The sequence below is a fragment of the Papilio machaon genome, chromosome 21 (assembly GCF_912999745.1).
Source record: "Papilio machaon chromosome 21, ilPapMach1.1, whole genome shotgun sequence".
Classification (NCBI taxonomy): Eukaryota; Metazoa; Arthropoda; class Insecta; order Lepidoptera; family Papilionidae; genus Papilio; species Papilio machaon.
Window position 1 is genome coordinate 2,495,727 of NC_060006.1, and position 27,994 is coordinate 2,523,720.

Here is a 27,994-nt window from a genome sequence, read left to right on the forward strand (position 1 = left end):
ATAAGTATAGATAATGCTAATGGTTTACATTATGCGAATACGGTATGATTCGCGCTGGCCTGTCATGGACGGTATTGGCTCATTGGCGGCAGTTATTGTTTACATTATGCCAATAGTATGTCAGCGCTGAATTTGAGCGCTACTGTCGCGCTACTAGGCATAATGCTTCAACTATACTGGCTTCGGCGGGGGAACTGAAATGCCAGATTTAAACATAATTTGCAAAATTAATCTGACTTCTTACTAATGTTATGGATCGATAGATTTTTGTTACAAGGTATCTCTAGAATGGCTGCATGGATCTCGATGAAATTTAGTATAGATGTAGAACACAGTCTGGAAGAACACATAGACTACTAATTTTTTTTTTAATTCCGCGCAGACGGAGTTGCGGGCGACAGCTAATAGAGTTAGTTATACTCTCAACGTAACATCTCCAGGATTAAGGAAAAAATAATACAAACATTTTAAAAAGTATACATTTATTTTTCATAAAAATTACTTACACTTTTAAGTCTAAAAAAAAATTATAAGAAATACATCTAGAAATCGGAATTTTGACCTCGCACTAATAATTATCGAGACAATAATTATTTAATTTCCTTTTTTAGGTGTTGCCAACATCAAGTATCATTCTCAAGTATAAAAGAAAGCTACCTATCATACAGTACCATACCGTGGTATTTAAGGCGATGTAGAAAATAGTAAAAAAAAAATCAGAATTTTTCGCTAATGAGCAATTTTATTTCCAAACCGAACATTTAATAACATTGGTTTTCCCTAACCGAAATAAAATGACAAGAGATAAAATGTTTTTTGTATGAGGTTTACAGAAATTAAACTTTCAATTTAAACAGATCAATGTTTTTATTACATCTATCAAGTTATTTGAATTTAGTAGCAGATGATTGAACTATTGTATAGAGGCATAAGACCCAGGCAGAATGCGTCATGGTGTTCACCCGTCGTCAACAAACCCTAACATTTGAGTCTAAGGTTCTTTACACAAGGCAACATAAATCTTTATAACCCGGCGATGTTAGTCGCTGACACAATAATATAGAATTTCGTACACAACTCGAGTTGCTGACATTTCTATATGTCAATACTCGCAACCTGTTTAAGATCATAATTTTCAAGATGGTAGAGCAAATCTATATAGCTTGTACTAACCAAATAAACGAATTTCGTCGAAGATTTAACATTGTGTGTACGAAATACAGGCAACAAAGTTCTCGACGCAACAATACAATACCAGTAACGTTGCCGTGTACGAAAGACCTTAATAGTAACTTTGAAAATGTAGAACCATCTTAAAGAATACGAATTTTCACGCGTACTTTTGTTTTCATATATTGACACTGTGACGTCACAGGTATTGATGATTTCAAATATCTTATCCGCTCAAGGTATTTTATATTTTTAACATTCTTAGTTTAAATTTCAACAAATCGTGAGAATTTCCGAGCCGTAAATACGTTTGGAAATAACTTTTTTTTTGTGCACGAACCTAAAACTAGAACTAATGATAATCTAATGTTATAAAAACCGTTATAAAATAGTGAAGCAGGTATATGTGTTGTCGGCAAGCGTTGGGCGATTAAATTTTTTTCCTCCTCTTTTCTGGCGTGTTCTGGAAGAGGGCCTCGTCGGCACGGATCAGCCGGTTGACGGCCCGGCTCAACGACACATCTGTCACCAAAAAGTACATCATCAAAACTCAGCCCGGTCCAGTGTTGCCGTTTTACAAAAAAAATTATTATATTAAACTACCAAAATCGACAATACTTTGTTATTTAAAAAAAACAATTATTTTTTTTTTAAAGTGTACTTAATTTTCTTTTTTTTTTTTTTTTGTTAGAATATTGAACAAAGGAAATTGAATATTGAAAACAAAGTATTCTCACAAGATTTTCGAATTTTACCGTCGTGGTACTTTTTTTTTTAACACTGAGTTATTGATGTTTTCGGAGAAAAAAAATTAAATAAACATTTTCAAATCACAAAGTATTGTCATTAGAAAAAAATAAAACGGTAAGCAGATTGCGTCAATTTAATCACCCGCTGCGAGCCAAAAAAAAGAGTTAATTCTTTACGAGTTGTTACTAAAAAAATGAAACAAAAGTATAAAATTTTGAAGAAAAAAAAACATTTATTTTAATGTGATAAAAATTTAACAGTCCACTTACTTTTTACTACGTCTGTTGTTTGTGACATGCATGAAAAAATAAATGATCGTGATCAATAAATAAAAATTAATAATTATTATTTTTTTACTTTAACCCACAACAGTCCTAAAAACCTATTCCTAACCCGTATTGTTAAACCAAAAAAACCGACATCCTCATATTAAAAATACATTTTTGATACGATTTTTTTGATAAGCGTCCAAAAAATATACAGGTGCAAATAACTCGGAAAATCTGTTCATCAAATCATTTTTTAATTTTATTTTAATAGAAATTATGTTATTTTTTACTAATAAAAAAAACTCCCATAATAATGATTATTTTTTCATGCAAGCTTAACAGATTAATTTAAAAACACACTTAAATAATTTATTGTACTTTTATCATTGAACACAATATAATTAAAAAATAGCAAAAAAAAAATACAACTAATAAGTCATTCGTCATACATAATTCTAAATAAAATAAATAATATACGACATTAAGTATTTATAAATATAAATAAAATAATTTAAATTATTACAATTAATAAAAATTAAGTTTTTAATACAATTCATAAAATGTAACCTAAAAACTAAGACATTATAAGTACATAATATACATTAAAAAAAATATTAAATTATAATACTAAAATACTATTTGGATCAAGTATTATAGAAAACTAAAAAAAATTGTTGTAATAAAGTTCAGTTAATAAATATTTAATAAAACTAACTGTGAGTTTCTGAGATAAAAATCTCCTTTAAAACATATTGTTATCTTTTTGAATGGAAATTTTTATTTAAGAAACCCACTGTAATATCTAAAAGACTTCAAGGGAAGGTTGTTTAACTTTTTTTTTTTTAGAAGTCAGCAAAAGAGTATAATTTGATAATTTAATTTCTAACCTAAGACTATAAAATGTTTAAAATCATTAGCAATAATTTTTATACCTAAATCAATAATAACCCAAAATAAAATTTCCAAACCAAAACCTAAAAACGAAAATAACAATAATGAGCAAAAATTGTTCAATTAAAAATTTTATTAAAATCGCCTAAAATACAATCGCGTCACATAATTTAAATCTATATATAAATAATAAAAATAAATATTGGTATGTCCCAAAAGCATTCATAAATAACTTGACATATTTTGATAACATTTTGGATAGATTATTTTTAAAACGGCAGATATTTTCCTAAAACCACAAAATTTTATTAAAATGTTGACATTGCTTTTACCTTATTCTTCCCATTCTTTTATGTTCTTATTAATTTTTACTATTACGAATAGAGTTACATCTCTTATGACACCGTTGGTCAAAGTGTTTCAGGGTTCCGTAAAACGTAGGGGTTCACGAATCTATCCACCGATCGTCATAAAAAATACTAAAGAGACATTATAAGGTTCCAGAAAAAAGTTAGGTAGAAAACTGAACTAGGAACATGAGAAATGAATTACAAATTCTAGCGTCTATAATAATCAAACCTTACATCTTAGGTTTCGTCAAATACTCCATTTCCCAAAACATGCAACTCTTTTCATGGAGTTACATCTCTTATGAGATCTTTTACGAGATGTAACTCTTTTCATTGTATAAGTCGATTGGTAACAATGTTATAAGCGGCAAAATAAAGTTAACATTATAAATAAACCCATCGTAGTGTATATTTACCAACCCGGTGTTGTGTTAGCCAGACGTCTCATTCGACGTGTGTTTCTATCTTGATCTCGTATCTTCTTTTCCATTTCAGCATTGGTAAGAGTTTCCAAGTACGGAGCCCATTGATCTGCTTCAGATGGTTGCCTATATGGTGTCTGAAAAATGTAAAAAAATATATATTTATCTGTGAATATAAAAGAAAGTGGTGTTAGTTACACTATTTATAACTCAAGATCGGTCGAACTGATTTAGCTGAAAATTGATGGGGAGGTAGCTTAGAACCAGGAAACGGACATAGGAAAATTTTTACCCCGTTTTCTATTTTTTATTCCGCGCGGACGGAGTCGCGGGTAAAAGATAGTTATATATAATAATAATTGATTTGTCTCTCACTTTCTTGTAACTATGTCAAAAAGAATGAGTTGTATAACAAAATGTATAAATGTATTTACAGTGAAAACGCAAGCTTAAACACATACCTCAACAACAGGCAATGGTGCTTCACTGAATGCATAAGTCCGCTGATGCCAACCCAACTGTCCCCGCACACTGTAAGCTATGCCCGTCACAAACTCCCCTCCTAACCCCAACTCGGCACAAAGTTTCATAGCAAATTGTTCAGGATTATTCTCTTTTTCAGACATATCCCATTCAACCTGAAAAAATTATTAAATCAATTTTAAAACATTCAATGCCAGCATATGTCAATCAGTAACTTAAATATCCATCATTCATCTTAATCTTAATAATATTATAGATGCAAATATTTGGATGAATGGATGCATGGATGTTGGTTTGAAGGTATCTCAAGAATGGCTCAACAAATCTTGATGGAATTTGGCACAGATGTAGAACAGTCTGGAAGAACACATAAGCTATTTATTTCGAATTTTTTATTAATTGTGCGCGGACGGAGTCATGGGCAACAACTAGTGTAACATTAAAACTATTTTGACAAGTCTTGAAGACTGTCACTTGTCATTTAGAATTAAGTAATTTAAGTAATTTTAAAACAGTCACTATTTAATTCTGTAGACTTGTGTTCAGTAATTACTGTCCATCTTAGTTTGTAAAAAAATACAGTCAAATTGATAACCTCCTTCTTTTTGAAGTCAGCTAAATAGGAACGAGAATTTAACATCAATATTGCTTTATTATTGAAAAAGATTTCGGTCATAAATCCTCTAAAAGAAGAAAATAAAGAACTACCAACATATTGCTGCTGAAATGCACTCTATTCTTAGTAAATTTAAGGTCCAGATTTGTATAATAAAACTTACCTGATCAACTAACGAAGTATTCCCAACATGGATATTAAGTTTAATAATAACTCTTTGGTCGCTCTGCTCCTCCAGTATAGCAGGAGGTTCATTGGGGAATGCGTCAATCTGTTGACGGATAGACGATGCTATGGCCGGTATAAATGTAACCGTGTTCAATTCCAAATCATCGCAGAGCACCTCCGCAAATTGTTCCGGTGTTATTATTGATTCTGAAAGATAAACAAGTTTTAAAACATAGTTTTTTTACTATAGTTTTTGAAATTACTAAAAAAAATGTATTTACGTTGTAATATATTTACTGAACATATATATTCAGCAAAAATAAATAAAATTTAATACCAACATCAATATTTACCCTTGACATTGTAATAAAAATAAGAAATTACCATTTTTATTCCAGGTGAATGTATCTCTTAGCTTCTGGCCCTCAATCTCCATATCAAGACGTATCGGCACTAAAATCTGCTTCTGGGATGCATTCTCCAACATGGCCGTCATATCTGTGTCATCAAAGCACAATGGGAATGTGCGCACCTGTTAAACATAAAAAAAGAAACCATTTTAATAAACCTCTTTTAATTTATTTAAATAATAAGAATATAATATTAAAGATATTAGAAATGTAACTTATTTTAATTTACTCATTCTACATTGACTTCACATATTCAATGCCACCAAAAGGTTTTTTTTTTTTTTAAGAAAGTGTGCTTGCCAAGTCAATTGGTAGCAACAAATGTGTTAAGATCCTTGTATTACATATTTTAATATCTTACACTGTGATATTAATCTAAATACAGTTGAACCTGGATAATAGAGTGTACAAGGAACCATAATATATGTCTCAATTATAGAGGTTGTCTATCAAAACCAGACAATGATTATCGCATGTAGAGGTTTCTCACTTATCCAGGTTTGACTGTATTTTATTAATAATAGTACACTATCTGTTATTATCAATTATTGCATGAAAACATCTTAGTAATAATCCTACCTTTTTATTATGAACTCTAGTTCTGCTGATCTGTGTCGCCTGAGGTACCGCATCTAAATGTGAAGAGTTTGGCATAACAGGGAGCCATGATGGATTGTGTGGCTTTTTACTCTTGCTTTCTCTAGGTGTGGCTAACTCCTGACTCACTGATATAGCTTTGTACCTAAAAAAATTGCAGAAAGCTCATAAAAGATACAATTACAATTTTACAGGAAAATAGTACTAGAACTTTTGTTGCAATAAAATGGCAGTGGTGGATAATTATACTTTATTATATGCACAATTAGAAACAATTTATAGAGAGGCACCGGACAACACTTCTTGTCAGGAACATAGATAGCAGAGAGAGGGAGAGAGCAGAGGAAGTTGGCATAGATTAAATATAAAGGCGCAACATGCATAGACTACGTAATACTTTAACATCAGAACATAATGTTGCAAGGAATTTGCCTTAACCAAGTATTGGTGAAAATTTTCATTAGTTTTTCAGATTGGAACAAACAACAATCAAGCCTTATCTTTACATAGTAACTACTTTAGAAATATAATAATCAAGCCAAACAATAACTACTGAACACTCGACACTATCCAACCCGCTAAGGGAGAGCCAAAATTAAGAAACTAAACTGAAATAACTACCGTCAACAATCTTATACTCACTTATCATCATTTCCTTCAATAATATCTTCAACTTCAGAAGCTTTTAGTAATGAAACAGAGCTAGAGAGTACATGCGGCCCTAGGCCATTGTCAATCAGTCGCTTTCTCTCTTCATTAGTAAGAGTCCTTCTGGCCATGCCAGGGTACTTCTTGTAAAGAGACCCACGGAACAGCCGCAGGTAGTTGCCAACCTGTTTGAAATACCATTCAGATGTATGTAAACAATAAACATGTTAGACTTTGAGCATTAGCCAATGATAGATACTTTTATTGAGGTTATTTGAATTAAATTTGTTTAAACAGTATGTTAATTTATTACATATCTGGATTTAAAATATGTTTAAGATAAGTTCATATAATTTATTTAAAACAAACGTTAAGAAATACATAAGTAGAATAAGTACCTCTGATCCGACACAATAAAAATCTCCACCTTCTTCGATTTGAAAACTAATCGGCTTATCGCCGTATGTTCTGAGAGCCATTATTATGATTTTGTAATACTACTCCTATGGATAAATTACAAATAAATGAGAAATCAAATTGAACATAGAATAATATAGATCGGAATCAAGACGCCGAAAACGAAACACGAAACAAACAAGCATAAACAATCAAACAAACGTCATTGACAAACATAGACAAATTTAATGTAAATTGTAGATAAAAAATTGTGTGCGAAAGATTCAAGAATTGTTTACAAAGATTAGAAATACCCAACTTAAAAACAGAAATCATTTAAATGGCATCATACATTTTCCATTTAAAGCATGGTAACTTGATGAAAACCCTGTGCCTAATATGGATCCCTGACCTTGACCAAAAAATCGAGCAGCGAGCAACATACAACATGAATGAAGAAAGTGAATGATCAATATGAATTGAACGAGATAGGATAATACCAAGAATGAATGAAACATTCAGCAATTTTTTTTTCATCAGTTTAGATAGGTATTGCTGTCAGGGGGAGTGTTGCTCACCGCGCCGCAGTCGTTTTGCGACCAGTGCCGAATACTTAGTAAAATGTCTACAAAGGCAGGAAACTTCAAAAATCCTTTTTCGAGACCATGGATGACTGAAACAGGTGCGGCGGCTGCGGCAGGAGGTGCAGGATCTGTCGGGTTAAAAGGCGTTGTAGCCGGAGGAATAACTGGTGGCATTGAAATTTGTATTACATTCCCAACCGAATATGTTAAAACTCAACTCCAGTTAGATGAAAAAGGTCAGTACACGTTAAACTTTTTGCCCCTTTTAAATTGTAAGTCATAATGTTACTAATTAGTGAGCGTAAATTACGTTAATGGTTCGGTCTTTCTGATTTGTAATTATGCTAAATTGCTATCTGTAATTATGTTATATAGTCACTTTTGTAATTTCTTATTTAGACAATAGTATTTTAAAAACAAAACAACATTCTTATTAATTTTTTATTGCGTATTTAAGTAATAAGCGTCGTATTACACGAGGTTTATTCGAGGTTGTAATCATTAAACCTTGTTATAACCATAGTAGTAAACACCTTACGACGAACTTAAGTCGTAGATAATATGGACTTTGGTCATTTGTCAGAAAAAACTGTTTTCATTGAACGAACAAAATCTTATTAGAATCATACAATATTCTTATTTCAAAATGTGTTCAGTAGTCAAGTACTTATTTCTTTGAAAGTAAAATATCAAACTTATTTCTTTTTAAAACTTTATTTAGTGTTAAAATTCAATCTTAATATTTTATCAAAATGACAATGCAAAAATCTAAAAGTTTCTATTTAAAATATTCTGACAAGAATCTAACATGATTTCTGATTACATATTTATTTCTTTAAATTTACCTTTACTTAAATATTAATTAACATTATTCAACAATTATGTTTGTATTAATGGAAAATTTAGTAACACAATGTATCTTTTGTATGCAATATTTTTATTTCTTAGTATTAATATAGGCTTCTGGAGAAGTTTGAAGTGACTTGTTAATTTTAAGCATATATTTGTTGGTTTCTTAACATATTACAAAACATCAGAGGCTTAATCAGGTATGCTATGAAGGTCTATGTAAAGATATTTTGTGTATATGAAATCATATCATGCTCTTACTATCACAGCAACATTAATCTTATCTGATACCAAACTGCATTAGATTGAGACATTGCTTTATCATAAATTATATAAGTTAGTTTGTATTCAATTTATATCATCAATTAATAGATTTTACAATAGAGGCAAATAGATCATTTGTCTATCGAAGAGATTGGGAAACTTTTTTCTAATAGAACCCTTACAAAATTTGAACATTCGAATTTATTACCCACCATAGTAGCTGTAGTAGCCATCTTAGTTTATTGTCTTTTCTAGACCTCTGCACTAAATACTTTTTTACATATTAACTTGAAGTGAAATGATGCAGTGATGTAATACACCAGTTAGCACACTTTCCTCTATCTCTAGTGTACTGATCTTAACAGACATTAATTTGGGACTAAACACAAGCCAACATAAATTTAAAATATTTAATATAAACATTCAATATGGAATAGAAAATTGAGTATTTGTTACAAGTGGTGAATAAGTCCAATTTAATGTCACAATGTTAGAAGACAGTAATAGTAGAGGTGAATTTCAGGTGGTCCTGTTTATACTTAAAGCCTTAGGCAGCAAATTCTAGCGAAAGAAAGACTTCCAAAATATCATACTGTAAATTTGTATTACATCTTATACAGATAACACTAGCCAGATTCAAAATGGCTACTAAACTTATGTTTTTCTAAAACAACTTTATTATTGTTAGTTTGTCGTATTAGACACACCCAAAACTTGTTACATTAGTTCAATTTACTCATCATAAATAAAACATTGTCAAGAATTGAGTTCTGTTTGTTTGATCAAAATATTACTCCACTTAAGTTACACTTAACACTTACTTAAAAGTAGCAGTAGCAAAACACATTCACACACACATCACATTGTTGTCTTTATTTTTTCGTAACTATTTTGTGTCGAAAGGGATTTAGTAAGTAGAAATCTCACATAACCCTGTCTTTCCTCCAAAAAGGCAGGGTATCTTTCGAAGGTATCCCCCCACCCAATATCATAAAAAGGCTTTCTTTGAATATATACAAATTAAACTACATTTATGTTATATGTTCAATCAGATATTAAGATGTAAATCATAAGAAGATGGCAGCCTTATAGATACACACTATCTTTAAAAACACACCCTTGAATAAACACTCTTTCCTGTCAGTTAAAGTGATATTGAGATAAGCTGCTTTCAACTTGCAACTCTATCATTTTAATGTAGTCTATACACTAATATTATAAAGAAGAAAGATTTTTATTTTTGTATGTAACAAATAAACAAAAAACTACTGGATCGATTTAAAAAAATATTATGCCATTAGAAAACTACATTACCAAGTAATAGGCTATATTTAATATTGCTGTATCATACATATTTAAGAAAAAAAGCCTGTGTGGAGACAGACAACAATAATTTAACATACTATGTTCTTTGTTCCAGGTGGCACCAAAAAGTACACTGGTATATTCGATTGTGTCAAGAAAACTGTGAAAGGTCATGGCTTCTTTGGCCTCTATAGAGGTCTTAGTGTTTTGCTGTATGGCTCCATACCAAAATCTGCAGTCAGGTAAATTAAATGTTAATACTAGTTTACAGAGCTGGGCATTAACTCGTTAATCCGTTAATCGTTAATTAACGAAGTTAACATTTTGCTTAACGGATTAACTTTTAAGTTAACTTCAAAAAGTGTTAACGCTTGTGTTAACTTCCGTTAAACTCAACTTCCGTTAATAAAAGTCCGTTAATCGTTAAATTAGAAACTTGGAGACGTGCTGTCATTTTGATTAAATAACGTGCCACGCCACGCTCGTAAGTTTAACTATGTTGGGCGACTGTCAGTGACTCGAATGGTGAACGAACGAGTTGATAATTGATATATGTGAAGTTCGCGTGCAAGTGTGATGCATCAGAGCGTCCGGGAAAAACATGACCAACAGGACAAAATTAAAAGAAGGTTCGAAATAGTATATTTCATTACGAGTATATAAAAGCAAGAGTATGTAATAGCCCACATTCCGAACGCTCCCTGCAATACGTTTGTATTAAAACACTGTAAACAACTGTATTAAAACACTTTTTACTCGTGCTTTTTCTTTAGCTTTTCCAAACTCGTCCGTTCTCTTTCCCAACTGTCAAAATAATGTCTATTAAAAAGAAAAAACTAAACACGATTTTTACAAAAAAAAACCTGAGAGGTGTCAAGGGACACCCGGATGGAACGAAGTTCCTTTCTATTAATTAGTGAAGGAACTAATGTTTATTCTATGAATAAAAAACTTAAGTCTTCACAAGAAGTACATTTTATTTCTATGAATTTTCGTTATAAATATATTGTCACGTCGTTGCCATGGTGAAGTAGCGCTCATTCGTCGTTAACATACTTACTATAGCAAAAAGTGTCGTGACAACTTTTCGTAAGAATTTTTTCCGTCTAGCCCCCTTTCACAACGCGCGATAAGGAACTTCGTTCCAAAAAATCATTGAAGTTTCTATGATTCATGCAAATATTTCTAAAAAGAAGCTCCTAATTTGTTGCAATATCAGATTTAATGATTTGATTCAATGAATTAGGTTATGTTTCATTTTATTTCATCTCATTAAATTTCATTTTCATTTCATATCAATAAAAATAATCTACTGAAGATTTGGCCGTTAAGGCATAGTTCCCTTTGCCTACCCAGAATGGGTGAAGAAAACAAAAAAAAATCTCTGTATTCTTTTACGGTTGGCGCCATTTTTCAAACATTTTAATTAGTTGAGTTTATTGTGTTTTTATTATTCTATTAAATTGCTTAATTTTTTCGCAACTGTATTAAAAATGTTGTTTAGTTGTTTAGTACACGTGTTTAGTATACTTGTTTAGTATACTTGTCTCTAATACTAATGTGTTATAGAATGTATAGTCAAATTACTATTTTAAACAAGTGTCGCCACAATAAGTGTAAAATTAGTATGTATAATTTTGGTATGGTTAACTGTTAACGATTAACTTTAACTTGCGTTGAATTTTCGAGAATTTAACGCTTTAACGATTACCGAAGTTAATTTTTTAATTAACGAATTAACGATTAACGAAGTTAACTTTTCGATTAACTGTGCCCACCTGTGCTAGTTTATCAATTTTAAATGAGTATGGATAGATTTAGTGACGGTATAAACTTTGCCGACTTCCTTAAGATAAGGATAAATTGTATCGATCAATTTTTACGACATCGATAGAAAATTATATCGGTACATCCCTAGTTTTTAAGCCCGGAGGCGCCGGGCACAATTACAATCGTTCTGCACGACACACGATATCTTACCACACAACTGCCTGGCGACTCTGACATACGGACCGATCGCTTACATAACATACGTGTAAACAAACCAATGACGTCACCGCGTATTTAATTACGCGCACCGTTTCGAACACGATGCTCCAATTTCATTACCACTCGTGTCAAATATTTATCCTGATGTTTTAACATTTAGTAAACATTTGAATAGAAATCTGTGTCTTGTGACTTCCAGGAAAGTAAATTCTCTCTAAATTCTAAAACTATTTCGATTTTCTCTTTGTCTTCTAGTAAATAACATTGACCTACTTGTTTATTGTATATCAGACGTGACACACTGAAGGGAGCAATGACATTACCATATATTACTTAAAGGGGATTGTCCCTTGGATTGTTTTTTTTTTTTTTAATTAGGTTAGATAATATTCTCCGCTTACTATCTCTACTATCCTCCTTCGATATTAGGACAAGAATTGAAGTTACACTGAAGGTTTGTCTGAAACAAATCAAGTGGGAATACTGATTACATCAAATTGATTTGCGGTCATTCCAACGTTAGAACTTCCAAATTAACAAATGGCTCTATTTGGAGAATCCCTATAAAAGTAAATAAGTGAACGTTTTATTTAAGGTCGGTAAACCATGACACACAAATGTGAACTATATTTTCGACTTATATTTCATTATAGTAATTTACATGCATAATCTTCGTGGCTAGCGTTGCTAGGTCGCCAAACCTACTAGCCGGACAGACCAGCCAGTTTGGCCGGACATTTGGGTAGAAAGGTGGGACACCCTGTATTATTTAGAATTTTGTCTCAGTATTAATAGGTACACTCTCGTTTGGGAAATGTAAAAATCCTAACAAAAGCCGGACAACCGTTTTTTTTGGGACACGCAATAAAGAGCCTACCTATGTCCGGCTTTATCTGGACGCCTGGCAACGCCTTTCGTGGCTAATTATTATCTTTCTGTCGTATACACACGTTATCTACAGTTTGTAGTATAGTATTGGTCAATGATAATTCAATACCAAAAAGAAGAACAAACTCTAGAACCGGTAATAACCTAAAATTATCTCCCAGTTACCATCTGAGTAACTAAACATATAAGTTTTCATATACCAGATTAAACTACTATTGCACCTTAACTTACGCACTCAAAAGTCTTTAAGAGATTGTTAAGGCAGTCCCTTAGTAACCACTTAACGACTGATAAATGACTTTGATTGACAGAATTTACGTTGCCGCTAACGAAAATTCAATTTTCAAATTTTGTCTTTCAGCAAGGCCGCGAACGGCTACACATATTTTGACGGGTCTTTAACGGGAAGGTAGCTGAAGCACGCGGGTATATAGGCTATTTTTTATTCCGCGCTCATAATTTTGCAGCAACCGATAATACTAAATATTATAAATAAGACCTGTGCGTATTCCAAAGTCTAAGTAATTAGATGCAAATACTAAGTTCACTTCACGACACAATGAAGTGGCACACGCGATAACAGAGGTCTGTTATGTCATACCAACTAACACGATAGCACTCAATGACAATACGGACAAATTTGCAATTTTAACCGATTATTACCTAATACTATTGAATATTCTATTTTGCTAGCTTTATACGTGTAAATAATATATTTGCAAAAATAATAGCGAATTTAAGAGGCTTTATTTTACTTTCTTTAGTATTTTTGTTAGTAGGTTTCGGTAGAAAGAAATACGATATTTTTATATGCAATATGATGTTTGTATTTGGAATTATTATATTGCTCGCATATATTACGAACCATGATTAACATTATAAGTACAATGAACAGAAAAACACATTCTTTTAAAACAAAAAGTGTGATTACTACGCATTTTTTTTACTTACCGTATTTACTTTCTAACCTACTTCTTCATTATTTTAATTTTTCAATGTTTTTTGTTGATGTTTTAACTATCGTATTACAAAGATGATATTGCAATAATCTAATAAGGTTGAAATCGAGTCATGAAAACTTATTTGTCCTTTATTTCATTTTATTCAACTTGTTTAACTAAATGTTGTTAAACCATGATGAAGGAAACCATATTATTTACTATTTTCCTTGTCAACATTTCCTCATTTATTTTATTAAATTAACTAACGAATTTACTATACTTTGTTAGCTCATTAGCAAGACCAGAGCGTTAAACTTTTGCGTACATAATGGTTTTTATCAGGTGAAAGTAGGTGAAAATATATTTTGGCTTTGAATTGGAAATAAATATAAGCCAGTGATTTTCAAAGTGGTCCAGGTAGACTAGATAGAAATAAAATCGATAAGTCTACAAGTTGAAGAAGAAATAGCATCTATAGGTTCACAGAAACCCTTAAACAGTGGTAGACGAAAGCAAGAACATCTATTGCACAAATGGGCCGGGCAGGCGGCAAGTGGAAGTAATTCCGCGTTCCGTCTGATGAGGGTGCGTGAACCGGAGGCCTAATTTTAGTCCCCTTTCCTTCCTTAGGAAAGGATGGGAAGAGGAAGTCGATTTGACGGAGGACAGCATAGTCCCCATCCACGTCAATTAAAGGCAACTGCAATTACGGATGTCAATGGGCAACGATCGCTTCGTTTTTACTGCGAATTCAGATGGCCGCTTACTCGTTTGTCACCTTATGATATAAAAAAACACTAAAATGTTGAAAGGGATCTTTAAGAAAAAATTTTTGGGAATCTCTGATGTAAGTATTTGAGAAATGTTCAATTTTTTACAGATTCGGTGTATTCGAACAGGCGAAGCTGTACATGGTGACTGACAATGGTACACTCACAAACACAGGAAAGTTGGCCTGCGGGCTGGCAGCGGGTGTTGCTGAAGCGGTGTTCGCTGTCACACCCATGGAGACCGTTAAAGTCAAATTTATCAATGACATGCGAATGGAGAAGCCAAGGTATAAAGGATTCTTCCACGGAGTCAAGATGATTGTGAGGGAAGAAGGTGAGTGGCAAAGAACACATTCAGGTTTGTGAGGATTGGGAGGTAGCTCAAGGCAGGACTCGTAAAAAAAAGGTTTTTTATGCCATAAACTATATGAGCTCTACGAAAACGCACTGATCATCACTTTAGATATTGTCGAGTTAAACCATAGTTATTTGTATACGGATTTCGAAATCGAAAGAAATTTGAAGGTGAACCAGCTTACGTTGAGTTATACTAGACATAATTTTATCTATCAATAGCTTGCGGTTGCATCAGCGCGGTTATTTTTATTTTAATTTCGTGACTGAACTGTAGATATTCGTAGCGGTATTTATATAAGTCTTATAAAAATATAAACTCACGATTGCTGCGTCAAAGTAATGCTGTTTATGATCGACGTCGACCGGGAATTATAGTGTGAAATAAAAATATAGTCTGTTACTCTTCATTTCATCTTCCCAGCAATTAAAAATATAAATCAGATTATTTATATCGCAATACGTGATGCAAAAATCTCTGCACACCTTTTTAAAGAAATTGCGAGATCGGATGAGCGTGAAATTTGACAGAGTTAATGTTAATTTGCAGAAGATGTGCATAAAGCTATTTTTAATTTTAAAACTCTGACTGAATTATGGTTATTTTCGACCAATGGTCGATTACAAGTTGGTTTTAAATGAGCTTAAAATTTCGGATAATGAAATTGTTTTCCGGACAAAACCATTATGGTGGCGTAGAATTTATTCTAATTTCAACCTTTTGAAATCTATTTCAGGTATCGGTGGAGTATACAAAGGTGTTACAGCCACTATAATGAAGCAAGGCAGCAATCAAGCGATCAGGTTCTTTGTGATGGAGTCGCTCAGGGACTGGTACAAGGGCGGTGATAGAGACAAACCGGTGCCCAAATACATCGTAGGACTGTTCGGTGGTATTGCAGGTATATAGACATTCAACATATTTATCAATAGAAGGGACAACTTAAACCAATCAGTGGTCCACAACTATTTACTTGGTAACATTTGCCACAGTATTTATTTGCTACTAAGGATTATGATTGTGAAGTTTTTAGGAAACAAGTATTTCAAATGTCCACTCTGAAACTAAATAATTTCAATCTCTACGGGAAAGATGATACATAAATAATTTTCATCATCTTTTATATGGCACTAACTTTTACCCGCGACTCCGTCCGCGCGGAATAAAAAAAAAATAGAAAACGGGGTAAAAATTATCCTATGTCCGTTTCTTGGTTCTAAGCTACCTGCCCACCAATTTTCAGTCAAATCGATTCAGCCGTTTTTAAGTTATAAATAGTGTAACTAACACGACTTTCTTTTATATATATAGATTTATCGTTTCGATATATTAAAACAAATTGAATAGTACTCAGAAATGATCCAATGGTTATAAATCAGGCAACTAGTTGTTAATTCCAGAGACCAAAGTTAATGAGAGGGATAACGATATGTTCCATACAGCTCTTTAATATTTCTAATTTTATAAATTATTTATCTCCAGGTGCTGCATCAGTGTTTGGTAACACACCTATCGACGTAGTTAAAACAAGAATGCAAGGATTAGAAGCAGCAAAGTACAGAAGCACATGGGATTGCTTCATAAAGACGTGGAAGCACGAAGGACCATTGGCCTTCTACAAAGGTACAGTGCCTCGTCTCAGTCGAGTTGTATTCGATGTTGCCATCACCTTTACTATATACGATAGCATCATGGATGTATTTAATTATGTATGGAAGTGATGAAGGGTTGGTCTATTTATAAACGGGTGATACATTCGTATCTAAGTTTTTGATGTATTTTTATATTATTAATAATCTGACTGACAGCTGTCAAAATGTTTGACATTTTGACAGCTGTCAGTAGGAACTGTCAAAGATTTTTTTTATGCTTACAGTGTTAACTAATTATGCTAATAGTGTAACGACCGTTTAAATGTTATGAAACTGTATTTTTGTAGTTTTTGTATGAAGGTACGCTAATCCTAACTTTAAGTTTTTACTACTGGAAGACTTGTACAATGATATTGTTATCTTTTTCTATTTAAAAGATGATGAAAGGGATGACAATGTTTTTGTATTTCAGCAGTGGAAACTGATAGATGTACAAATATGTGCGAGCTGTGCTAGAAACTTTGTAGGCTTTTGGATTTAGTATAAGAAAATCAGTGTTATATCAAAAGTATATATATTTTTGTAGGACTCATACTTTCGTATGTGAACTTTGTCATATTTAAAGCATTGACGAAATGAGAATTTTTTTTTGTTGTTTATATTTCTGGTAATTCATGCTGGGGTTAATTTATCAATGATTGTGATGATAAGTATTTTAAATATTTTTTTTATTTGTTATATTTTAATTGCGTTTATTTTGGTATAACCATAAACAATGTTGATTTTGATAATTTTTATTTTGTTGAACAAGTTTTTTTTTCGTTACTCTACATGGTACAACTAAAAACATACATTTTGTAAAATATTTTTTACTATTTTTATTTTCCGATAAACTTATCCGTTAAGTGGTAAAAATTGGTACTACAATCGCCATATTGAATTGTCAAATAACTGTCAAAGTATCCACCAATCAGTTGGCTGCATTATTGACAATGGCGACACCAAACACTACAAATGGCTTTTGTTGGTTGATTAAACTTTTACCATTGCCATATAAATAATTAAGTGGTTTTGTTTCTTTTAGGCTGTGTATTTTATCGTTTTAATTTAATATTCAACAATTATTACAGATTTATATTTTTTACCGTTTCATTCCGTTTATACATTTAATGTTTTGACAGTTGTGTTAAGAATAATATATTCAGATGCATTTTGTACAATTATTTATTTATTAATTCATTTTAAATGCATTTTATAAATATTATCTGCAGTTACCAGTTAAGATCTCTTTTGTTATTGCAATAAAAAATCACTTATAATAAATATTTTGGACATTTAAAAAATCAATTTGAGTTAAAAAAAATCCAATTTTAAGAACTGAAATACTTCCCCGTAATAGTCATATACATTTGAGATCTTGACTTACATTCCGTAGTAAATATTATTTTTTTGGTATATACATATTTTTTTATTTTGTATACCTTGCGCTTTGAATGTTATTAAATTTGTATAATTATTTATATTATGTTTTCATTGAAATAAAATTGTCGAACAAAAAGTATGTGTTTTATTTATTAAGGAAATACATTTGGAAAAAAACCAAGAGGAATATGGCTTTCAAATTAAAAAAAAAATTATTCATACGAAATTTTTTACAAAATACAATATTTTTGACAAAATATAGAGCTAAGTTTGTTTCAATTAATTAAAAAACTACACCATACAGTCACAAAAGATGTTTTACATCCTGCCTTCATAACAATTGTTGGTTATTTGAACAATCACATTAATAAAATGAAGCTTGGCTTCTTACACATTAACACATTCATTGCTTCTATATTTTCACCTACTAAAGTGAACTCGCACGGCGAGTATCATTCAATGTGTTAAACAATATCTAGTCATTTATAATTAATCCCATAAAAACCACAGATTATATATTTTTTTAACATGGCCCAATATAAATCTTTTTACGTATAATTAAATGAGTAACACTTTGTATTTTCATTAAAAAGGGAAATTCTTGTAGTTTTTAAAAGCAAGTCCGGGCACACATCTATGGTTTAAATTATAACCATCGACTATCTTCATTTCCTCATCTGTTAATTGGAAATCAAATATGTTCAAGTTCTCCTCGATTCTGGATTTCGTAAACGATTTTGGCAATACCGGAATACCGCGTTGTACCTAAAATAAGTATATTTTACTAATATTATAAATGCAAATGTTTTTAAGGATGGATTGATGAAGATTTGTTTGAAGGTATCTCCAGAATGGCTCAACAAATCTCGATGAAATTTGGCATAGATGTAGAACATAGTCCGGAAGAACACATAACCTACTAATAATTAATTTATTTTTTATTAATTTCCCAACAGCTAGTAATTTAGTAATTGTAATAAATGTTATATAAAATTATCAAGAATCGTAAGTTTATCTCCCAAAGTTTTATTTGAAGATTTACTATGGAATTGTGGAAGTGATTATCAAAGGTGACAAATCGCTCTATAAATGATAGTTCAGGCTTTGTAATGGTTAAATTTGAAGCAAATTAATTTAAACAATTAATAAAAAATACTACAGATTACAAAAAAATTTTTTTGAGATTAATAATTGTGTTTAGCCAATATGGTTTCTAATAAAAAATAATTAAAAATATACTAACCAAATAACGCAGTCCAATTTGGGCACGACTCTTGTTATATTTTTCTGCAATTTCACCCAACTTGGGATCAGTTTTGATAACATCAACACCCTTAAATTCAGGTCTGGCCTCAGATATAAGGCCCAGTGGTGTGTAAGCTACTGGAACTATGGACATATTCTTACAGTAATCTACCAAATTGTGCGCTGTGAAGGTTGGATTTATCTAAAAGTAAAAAAACCTAAAATATTACTACAAGTTTTAACTGCAGTAATATTTGAATAGAGAATAGACACATATTGTAATCTCTATTTAGTTTAAGTGAATAAGCGAGAACACAATAAATGTCAATGACAAGGTAGTGGAAACCCACAGTTTTCCGCAAAGAAACTTTTTTATAAAACTCTCCGCCACACTGAGGGTACCCTTAGTGATCACTAAATAATTCAATGTAGTGAAGAAGAAACATGAAGTCAATCAAATAATTCTTATCTCATTACTTCAAATAAAATAAATGAAAGCAAAGTTCACCTCAAACTGGTTGACAGCAGGTTTAATCTTAGCCGTTCCCAGTAATTTACTCAACTGCTGTTCGTTAAAGTTTGACACACCAATAGTCCGAGCCAGACCAAGCTCTACAATCCGCTCCATACCTCTCCACGTCTCCGAATGATCTATATCTTCATCCTCACCATTTTTCTATTTATGAAATAAAAAAGTTAATGTCTAAAATAGTGCTTAATATAATCCAACCAGTGATAGGTAGTTTGTTTTTAATAAAGATTTGTTGGTAATTAAAAAAATGTATAGATGTATTTTAGAATACCAACAATATTGTATGCAATATTGGTGAAGTTTATTTCACACAAAGGTTTTTTTTATTATTATAAACTAGCTTTTACCAGCAACTCCGTCCGCGCGGAATAAAAAATAGAAAACGGGGTAAAAAGGTTATCCTATGTCTGTTTCCTGGTTCTAAGCTACCTGCCCACCAATTTTCAGTCAAATCGATTCAGCTGTTCTTGAGTTATAAATAGTGTAACTAACACGACTTTCTTTTATATATATAGATTGAAATAAGACTTGAATGTGTTATGGATACATAAAAAAGATACGAACATTAACAGATACTGGCCAATGAATTAAATATAAGTCTACATAGTCCAGTTTAAGTCTTTCCAGAGATTCCTTAAGAGCTGGTACCACATCTTTTTCTGCATGTTTGTCATTCCATAGCTAGAAAATAGATGAATTTATACACATGTACATACTTTACTTATACATGTAACACAAAAACCAAAATTATGTCAACAAACCTTAGTTGTTACAAAAAGATCCTCTCTTTTAACCACACCTTGTTTTATTTTATTATTAATACCTTCTCCAACTTCCTCTTCATTGTTATAAACAGATGCTGTGTCTATATGTCTGTAGCCAGTCTCCAGTGCCCATTCAACAGCCTTACAGAACTGTCCTGGGTCAGCTTTACGCTGAGAAAAATTTATACTATTATAACTATAAAATAAACTGTTACATCATTAGTTAGAACTCAGAAGGGTATGCTGAGACTAATATTATTGATGCAAACATATTCATTCATTAATTAATACTCTTTTCTTTAAATTTCTTACCGCATATGTTCCAAGTCCAACAACAGGCATTTCATAACCACTGTTAAGTCTAACAGTGGGAATTGTAGGCACCATTTTGCAATTTTTTATACCAATATAATTTTTGTATAATACCAAGTATCCTTCTACCAACGGGTATCGAGAATACTAGAATCCGCTTTAATACAGAAAAAATTATTTAAAAGCAAAATTGTGCTTATGATTATTTATTTTAAAGTGTTAACAAATTCGACTAGAATTCCAAAAAGAAAGTTTTAATATCAATCAGCCAATTATTTAATACCCTACGTTTACTTTGTACTACACGGAGTTACTAAAACCTTGATTGACCTTGCAATAAACTTTTATTAAAACTTTGATTGGATTTGAAAACAATTTGACAGATTACTTGACATAAACTTTTTAGTATTCCAACACTGTCACTGACAGAATAAACCTAGTACTGCCACTATATGGAGTAATTTTTAAGTAAAAAAGAATTTGAACAATTTCAAATGAAAGCAGCAGAATTAGATAGAATTAGTATAGCCTAAAACCTTTGTCGTTACCTGTAAATAATTCAGTAGTTAGTAATGCTATTTTCTTATTTTATATCCTCCATGTTAATGATATGGAGAATGTATAGCACAGTATTAAGCTGTTACTCACGGCACCATCCTCGCGGAATTAAATGGAAATATACCTTATAACGCCCATGCATCTTAACTTTCACATTTAAAATATTAGTAACTATCACTTTTGTAAGTTAATAAGCTGTATCGTTGATCCAATTTACACTATCAATTTAAACTTTCTCACAGCAGCTGTCATAGTATTTCATAAACACAATAATTTCATTTAAAAAAAAAGCTTTGTTCAAAACACTTTATTATGAAAAATATCAAACTTAGAAACATTCAGTTCATTTTCAAGCTGTACAAATTACAACATTATCATTATTTTGGAAATCTCGTCCTATTTTCATTATTTACATAATTTATTTTCCATTTTTGCTGACTAAAATATTAAACATCAATGCACATATTCTTACAAACAGGAAAGTATAAGAATACTAACAAGAATATTAGCAAATTCTCTAATATACAATAGTTATTGTGATAAATTATTAAATCTAAGTTTTCTTAAAATATTGTGACAATTTTCAATATTGCCAGTACAAATCTCCAAATACATTTGCAAGGGCAACACACGTGGCGAGTTTATTTGTAATAATATCTTCCTTGCTGTTACTAGATCCCCTCTTAGTATGTGGCAAACAGCTGCCTTTGCCCAAACAGAAACAGCAATCAAATCTCGCATTTGGTATGGAAGTACTGACACGAGCTCATGTATCATTGGGGGGTGTAAATGTTCCACTGCTTCTGTTATTTTGTCCAAGTTTATTAATGCTTCAGCTGCATATATGTGGGCCCAGGCTTTGTGACTGTTTGATACATCTGGTTGACTTAATAGTTCATTGGCTGTAATTGAAGCTGATTGTGGATCTTGCAAGTTTAAGTACACATAGCTTTGAAGGACAAGTATTGAGTTCTTTAATTCACAACACTGTTTCCAATTTATTGGTGGGCCCGGTGGTGCTTGGAATAATGGTGCTGTTATATCTGATGGTACCTCTTGATTAGGGAGTAGTGATATTGCATTCTTTAAACATAGGGCGGCAAACTCTAAAGACAGAGATGGAATTGCAAAAGATTCTCCAGATGTTGAATATTTTTCTGGCTTTTCTTTTGCCAATAAGATTCTTGTATGGGGTCCACTACCGAGTTTTTTCACAGTAAATTGTTGTGCCTCTTCATTGCAACATTTTTTGACACAACACTCGGCCAATCTTAACCAAATCCTAGGATTATTTGGGTAATGACGTGCAGCTTCCACCAGACATTCAAATGCACCTTCGGCATTATTTGCTGCCAGCAATGCCAGCCCCAAATTATAGACATATATAGGTCTGTCCTTGCAATCAATTAACCTCTCCCTGTCCTCACTTTCCATTGCTTTGAAATGTTCTTTCACAGCATGTTGAAAATATTTTGCTGCCAAAAATGGCTTTTTAATTGAAAGGTAAATGACACCAAGATTATTATTTATAGCTGCCCAAATGTCTTCACCTTGAGTCTTAACATCGTAATTAAACTTAAGTGACTTGTAAAGTCCTAGAGTGTTTGCTGATTCTTTTAAATCTCCATTTAAATATTGTTGCTGGGCTATAATGAAAACATTCTCAATACAGTCCGGTTTCAGTTTTATTTTCTGACCAACAAACACTTGTGCTCTGCTTATTAGCCTTTCAAATAGTGGAACAATTTCATTATTAGATTTTATAGGTTCTCCATAAGTTTTGGCAACATCCAAAGTTTTGTCATATGTGCGTCTACATAGAGTAGCCTCCATAAGCAATAGCACAATTTGTTGATACAACTTAACATCTTTGATGTTTTTTGTCATCAACAGCTTCTCTAGGACAACGGTGCACTGGTAATAATGTCGTGAGTGATATAGAAGTACTGCGTAATTGTATAGAGTGAAAGGTAAATTTAACTCCTTCATTTCGACGTCTGGAAAAGTTAAACCAATTAAAAGAGACATGGTACACTTAAACTTTTCAATATCCTTTAAATCTGATCCGTAAAATTCCACTACCGCTTTGTTTTGCTGTACTCTTTTAATGAGGTTTGTATTCGTGACGAGACCTTCCAATTCATTTAGATGTTGAAAGGCGGACACGTAGTCCTTTTTTAAAAAACTCTCATACGCTAACATAGCCGGTTCTTCACGATCTTTTGATGCCATAATTTAATTTAAAAGTATTTCTCGGGCCTAAAACAATAATCAAAACAAAATTTATTGCAAAATTCGACCCGTCAGTATGGTTCAGTCAAAATCAACTGTCATATTGACAGGAAAACAGGGATTGACGATGACAGTTGCATGATTGATGACGAAAACCGATTTCAAGTTGCAATTTTTCTTACCGACATTGCTTTTCTCATATTTAATTTAAAATAAGGAATTTGAAATGAAAATTAAACCTATGATAAAATGCCAATAATTTCAAATGTGAAGTTTTGACGAAAACGCTTAGGTGTTTTATGATGGGTAGGATTAAAAAATGTCTCGTTTCCTAGCAACACTACAAACCATAGATACATTTCTATTTTATAACTTTTAAGCGTCAAGAATCAAAATTTCTATCAATTTTCGTTAATTTGAAATTTGTTTAAATTCGATCTTCTTTACTTTAAAAGTACTACTTTAGTAACATATTTGCATTTGTAACTGGAATTTCATAATAAAATTATTACATCAAGGAACTGACCAACAAGCTACCTATCCCAACTAGACATCCCAAAAGTTGTATTTTTAATATTAATTTAAGTTAGTTTAAATTAATTTACCTACAATACCAATGTTTGATCCAAGCTATGATTAAAACGTTGCGAAAATCAATTTTATTTTTAGCGGCTACTGTCGCATTGTATTTTTCTATTACTTTAATTGTGTTAAGTAATAACGAGAAGCAATATTCTAATGACAAGATTAATACGGGTTATTCAAGTATAGATTGGTGCAAGAAATTGCATTGGCGGACGCCGCCTCTGCCCTTCGCAATAGCACTTGCGTCTTATCCTGGTAGTGGGAACACTTGGCTCAGGTATCTTTTGCAGCAAGTCACTGGTAAGTTCCTTGTATTTATTATACTGAATCGGTAGAAGAGTTATTTTGTTCTGCATCTGCATTGTTCAGCATTTATAATCATTGCTCTTTTATCTTTCATTATGAAAATTGAAAAAGATTTTTTTTCTTGTTAAACTTGCAGGAATTGTTACGGGTTCAGTATCTTTGGATTATAGTCTACGTAAAAAAGGATTTCCCGCTGAAAATATATCTGATGGCTCAGTACTTGTTGTTAAAACTCATAAATACCCACCTAAAAATTCTAATAAATTTGAATCAGCCGTGTTACTAATTAGGAACCCAAGAGACGCTATTTTGGTATATATTTTTTGCTATTTAGTCATTAAATTTTTTGTAAATTCGCCATTGAATTGCGATACACGCTGAATAATGTGAAAAAAAAAATTAGATTGCACTTGTGTTTTATGTGAATTAGCGTAAGTACATACGGCGCAAAGAGCATGTCAAAAATTCCATGTACGCGGTAAAAGATGAACTGAAATGGTATTAATCGTTCACAATACCGCGCACCGCTCCCGATTGGATCCTGCTTACTGATTTTGACGCTTATACTCACAAGAAGTATCGTTATACTTTCTACTTCAGGCGGAATTTAATAGAATTAATAGTGGGCACACAGGCATCGCTCCGAAATCAGCTTTCGAGATGAAGGTACGGGCCCCGAGGAGAAAAGGTTATTTACCTGGTTAATATTTGTCTATGTATTTATCTTCAAAACAGATGGTGTCCAAGTTAATATTTCTACATTAATAGTTCGTACTCATATTAAACGTTATTTATAGGTGTTGTATGTCAACTAGCTACCTAAACGTAGTAACGGTCTTACGGTCAATATTGATTAGAAATGTATTATAGTGTCCGTAATCATTTCCTTTCCCTATTCCTAACATCTCCAATCGAATTTTAAAGACGCTAATTCCTTTAGTTAAAAGACTAACTGCTACATTTAGCTTTTTAACTGTTATGAAGGAAGACATTTAAATCATTTACTGTTTAATTATTTCTAGGCAATTTAGCGACAATTGCCAACTTCATTTTTATTTGTAGTTAGTTCTTCTTCTCTTTCATTTTTCTCATTACTCCGCTGGCGCAGCGATACAAAGTGGGTCTTGGCATCTGATGAAGGGGAGGGCCGCCTGTCCTGCACCATTTCTTCCCATTCATCAACTTGGAAATCTTGCAGGTCCACGCCGTTTCTCCAACGGTATCAAACTAATATTAATATTTTTTTTACTGTTAAAATTTTGAGATTTGTAGTAGAACCAAGCCATCAAACACCTTTACCACCTAGTTGACCTTCACTACAATCATTAAATTCCATAGTTTTTCAATCGATATTTCGTAAACATACAAAGTAACTAAATAACTAAAATGAAAATAAGCAAAACTTGATACCAAACAGTTTTATATCTTATCATCGTGAAATGTAAGGCCTGTTATTATTCGAACCTTATTGAGGGCAAAGAATAGGCACAATTACTCTATCAAATTAATCCCTTGATTCCTTTTTGTTCATCTTGTGATCAATTTTATATGTTATCTATAGTTTTTATCTAAATTGAGTTTTATTTCAGTTTGGGTTCCATTTGTTTCAATTCAACTGAGAAAATGGGAATATTTTCACAATTTATGGCTAACGAAATTCCCTGGACCGGTGTACATAGTGTTTTATGAGGCGTTATTGAGCGATACAAGAAATACACTTCAAGGGATTTTGAGTTTTTTAAATATCACTGTCACTGAGGTGAGCCTAACTCAATTATAATACCTCTTGAGCTTATTGTACGTATAATTTATATAAACATACTCTTTTTGTAGGATTTTTCTTTTATTTATTTCATTTTCTGTTACTAGGATGACATGAATTGCGCGCTATCAAACAAAGATGGCCTGTACAAACGCAACAAAAAATACAAAGACTTCGATCCATTTACTCTGGTTATGTACAGACAGATAAATATAGTGAAAACAAGAGTATATACTAAAATCATTGATTCAACAAAATGACGGATATCGTAAAATAAATGTTTTAAGCATTTTAACGAAATCAATAGCAATATGGCTTTGTTTGAAGGATGGAAACTCATGAAATTCCCAAAGTTATTAAAATAAACTATGCGAAATAAGACACTTAAAAATTTTGATTATTTTTTGTGCTTTGTAATGTTTATTAATTAATTACCTATTCATATTATACAGACGTCAATATTTTCCACAACTTGGTTTAATCTATCAATCTTCTTATTTTTACGTCTTTTTTTGGTTTGCCATATATTACATTGTTCTTGTTCTTTGTTTTTTTGTAATTACATCAGAAATAGATGTGAAGTTGGCCCCCTCAATTCATTTTTACGCAAATCGTTTGAGACGATTTGAGAGAAAAGAAATATCGTTTGAGAGTTCCTACTTTCTCTATAAAAACAATTTTAAATTTTAGTGTGAAGTTGGCACGACTTACTTTTTTTTTATTGAGACTCGTTAGAGAATCGTATGAGAGACATTGGAAGAAAAAAAAATATCGTTTAAGAGTTTTCACTTTTTCTGTAATAAATATTTTAATTTTGGGAATCGATATTTCTTTTCTCTCAAACCCTCTCAAACAATTTGCGTAAAAAAAAGTTAAAAAAATGAATCAAGGGGGCCAACTTCACGGAGGTGAGGTCGACCTTCACCCATTGATTACCAGATGAAACCTTTTTTTATTCCCTTTACTCCGTCCGCGGGGAATTAAAAAAAAGCAGCTTATATGTTCTTCCAGACTATGCTCTACATCTGTGCCAGATTTCATCAAGACATGTTGATGAAACCGTTCTGGGATACCCTCTAAGAAACATCCATCCATCCATCTATCTAAACTTTCGCATTTATAATATTAGTATGATTAACAAACATGCCTATTAGACACACATCTGTTTGCCAGGTAGTCATAAACAGAAATAGACTAGCCTACCCAATTATATTCTCTGTGTTAAAATATTACTTGAGATTAAACCTATTCGGTTATAAAAGTGCAAAGGTGACGTAAGAAAATTGATTAAAATTAATTCAATTAAAAATAGCCATTGACGCTTTTCAATAAGCAAGTTATTGAATAGTAGAATATACATAGTTTCTTAATGAATAAATAATATTTCATAAGAAAATATGTCTCATTTGATTACCAGATGGGTGAAGGTCGACGCCACCCACGGTCTTCTCTACTACAAAGTTGTCAGTGGGCCTAGCATGAATATATGTGATAATCGCCTTCGTATCGTTATCCTTAATTAGTGTGAGATTTTTGGTATACTTTACGCCCGCTGCGTAAATTTTAATA

General features: G+C 31.9%; 5 protein-coding genes across 8 annotated transcripts; 2 read left to right on the plus strand and 3 right to left on the minus strand.

Annotated features, from left to right (window-relative positions):
* Positions 1-1,463: 1,463 nt before the first annotated feature.
* LOC106713648 (SWI/SNF-related matrix-associated actin-dependent regulator of chromatin subfamily B member 1-A) lies at positions 1,464-7,385 on the minus strand. Of its 4 annotated transcripts, none has more exons than XM_045683166.1 (8): positions 7,173-7,385; positions 6,769-6,959; positions 6,109-6,271; positions 5,504-5,651; positions 5,115-5,326; positions 4,314-4,490; positions 3,851-3,989; positions 1,464-1,692 (listed from the first exon to the last, which is right to left on the minus strand). In XM_045683166.1, exons 1-8 carry the CDS (start codon positions 7,251-7,253, stop codon positions 1,601-1,603), a joined length of 1,203 nt encoding a protein of 400 aa, XP_045539122.1. In that variant the 5' UTR covers positions 7,254-7,385; the 3' UTR covers positions 1,464-1,600. The 4 variants fall into 4 exon arrangements, with proteins under 4 accessions (XP_045539122.1, XP_045539124.1, XP_045539125.1 ...); XM_045683168.1 differs by having other exon boundaries at positions 1,616-1,692; positions 3,847-3,989; XM_045683169.1 differs by lacking the exon at positions 1,464-1,692 and adding an exon at positions 2,190-2,201 and having other exon boundaries at positions 3,847-3,989.
* Positions 7,386-7,728: 343 nt separating this feature from the next.
* Positions 7,729-17,384, plus strand: LOC106713652 (putative tricarboxylate transport protein, mitochondrial). Its single transcript, XM_045683114.1, has 5 exons — positions 7,729-7,990; positions 10,288-10,414; positions 14,871-15,094; positions 15,852-16,016; positions 16,598-17,384. The coding sequence occupies exons 1-5, from the start codon at positions 7,792-7,794 to the stop codon at positions 16,834-16,836; spliced, it is 954 nt and encodes a 317-aa protein (XP_045539070.1). The 5' UTR covers positions 7,729-7,791; the 3' UTR covers positions 16,837-17,384.
* A 1,292-nt stretch (positions 17,385-18,676) lies between these two features.
* Positions 18,677-21,378, minus strand: LOC106713649 (aldo-keto reductase AKR2E4). Its single transcript, XM_045683206.1, has 6 exons — positions 20,983-21,378; positions 20,668-20,841; positions 20,471-20,587; positions 19,883-20,050; positions 19,373-19,576; positions 18,677-18,894 (listed from the first exon to the last, which is right to left on the minus strand). Exons 1-6 carry the CDS (start codon positions 21,055-21,057, stop codon positions 18,715-18,717), a joined length of 918 nt encoding a protein of 305 aa, XP_045539162.1. The 5' UTR covers positions 21,058-21,378; the 3' UTR covers positions 18,677-18,714.
* A 562-nt stretch (positions 21,379-21,940) lies between these two features.
* On the minus strand, positions 21,941-23,883 carry LOC106713654 (CCR4-NOT transcription complex subunit 10). Its single transcript, XM_014506496.2, has one exon. It carries the CDS (start codon positions 23,770-23,772, stop codon positions 22,072-22,074), a length of 1,701 nt encoding a protein of 566 aa, XP_014361982.2. The 5' UTR covers positions 23,773-23,883; the 3' UTR covers positions 21,941-22,071.
* Positions 23,884-24,404: 521 nt separating this feature from the next.
* LOC106713650 (WSCD family member AAEL009094) lies at positions 24,405-26,785 on the plus strand. The gene is made up of 5 exons (XM_045683333.1): positions 24,405-24,657; positions 24,800-24,975; positions 25,264-25,351; positions 26,253-26,422; positions 26,533-26,785. Exons 1-5 carry the CDS (start codon positions 24,405-24,407, stop codon positions 26,683-26,685), a joined length of 840 nt encoding a protein of 279 aa, XP_045539289.1. The 3' UTR covers positions 26,686-26,785.
* The last annotated feature ends 1,209 nt before the right edge of the window (positions 26,786-27,994 follow it).

Bases quoted from the DNA above. Each gene is read 5' to 3' on its own strand.
- LOC106713649 (XM_045683206.1), bottom strand. From the start codon at position 21,057: ATGGTGCCTACAATTCCCACTGTTAGACTTAACAGTGGTTATGAAATG. The intron at 19,577-19,882 runs GTGAACTTTGCT...TTTTACTTTTAG, and splicing joins CTGCTGTCAACCAGTTTGAG to ATAAATCCAACCTTCACAGC. The intron at 18,895-19,372 runs GTTAGTATATTT...TACTTATTTTAG, and splicing joins AAATTGGACTGCGTTATTTG to GTACAACGCGGTATTCCGGT.
- LOC106713650 (XM_045683333.1), top strand. From the start codon at position 24,405: ATGATTAAAACGTTGCGAAAATCAATTTTATTTTTAGCGGCTACTGTC. The intron at 24,658-24,799 runs GTAAGTTCCTTG...TTAAACTTGCAG, and splicing joins TCTTTTGCAGCAAGTCACTG to GAATTGTTACGGGTTCAGTA. The intron at 25,352-26,252 runs GTTATTTACCTG...GTTTTATTTCAG, and splicing joins ACGGGCCCCGAGGAGAAAAG to TTTGGGTTCCATTTGTTTCA.
- LOC106713652 (XM_045683114.1), top strand. From the start codon at position 7,792: ATGTCTACAAAGGCAGGAAACTTCAAAAATCCTTTTTCGAGACCATGG. The intron at 10,415-14,870 runs GTAAATTAAATG...AATTTTTTACAG, and splicing joins ATACCAAAATCTGCAGTCAG to ATTCGGTGTATTCGAACAGG. The intron at 15,095-15,851 runs GTGAGTGGCAAA...AATCTATTTCAG, and splicing joins GATGATTGTGAGGGAAGAAG to GTATCGGTGGAGTATACAAA.
- LOC106713648 (XM_045683166.1), bottom strand. From the start codon at position 7,253: ATGGCTCTCAGAACATACGGCGATAAGCCGATTAGTTTTCAAATCGAA. The intron at 5,652-6,108 runs GTAGGATTATTA...TATGTTTAACAG, and splicing joins CTAGAGTTCATAATAAAAAG to GTGCGCACATTCCCATTGTG. The intron at 5,327-5,503 runs GTAATTTCTTAT...TTTATCTTTCAG, and splicing joins ATTCACCTGGAATAAAAATG to AATCAATAATAACACCGGAA.
- LOC106713654 (XM_014506496.2), bottom strand. From the start codon at position 23,772: ATGGCATCAAAAGATCGTGAAGAACCGGCTATGTTAGCGTATGAGAGT.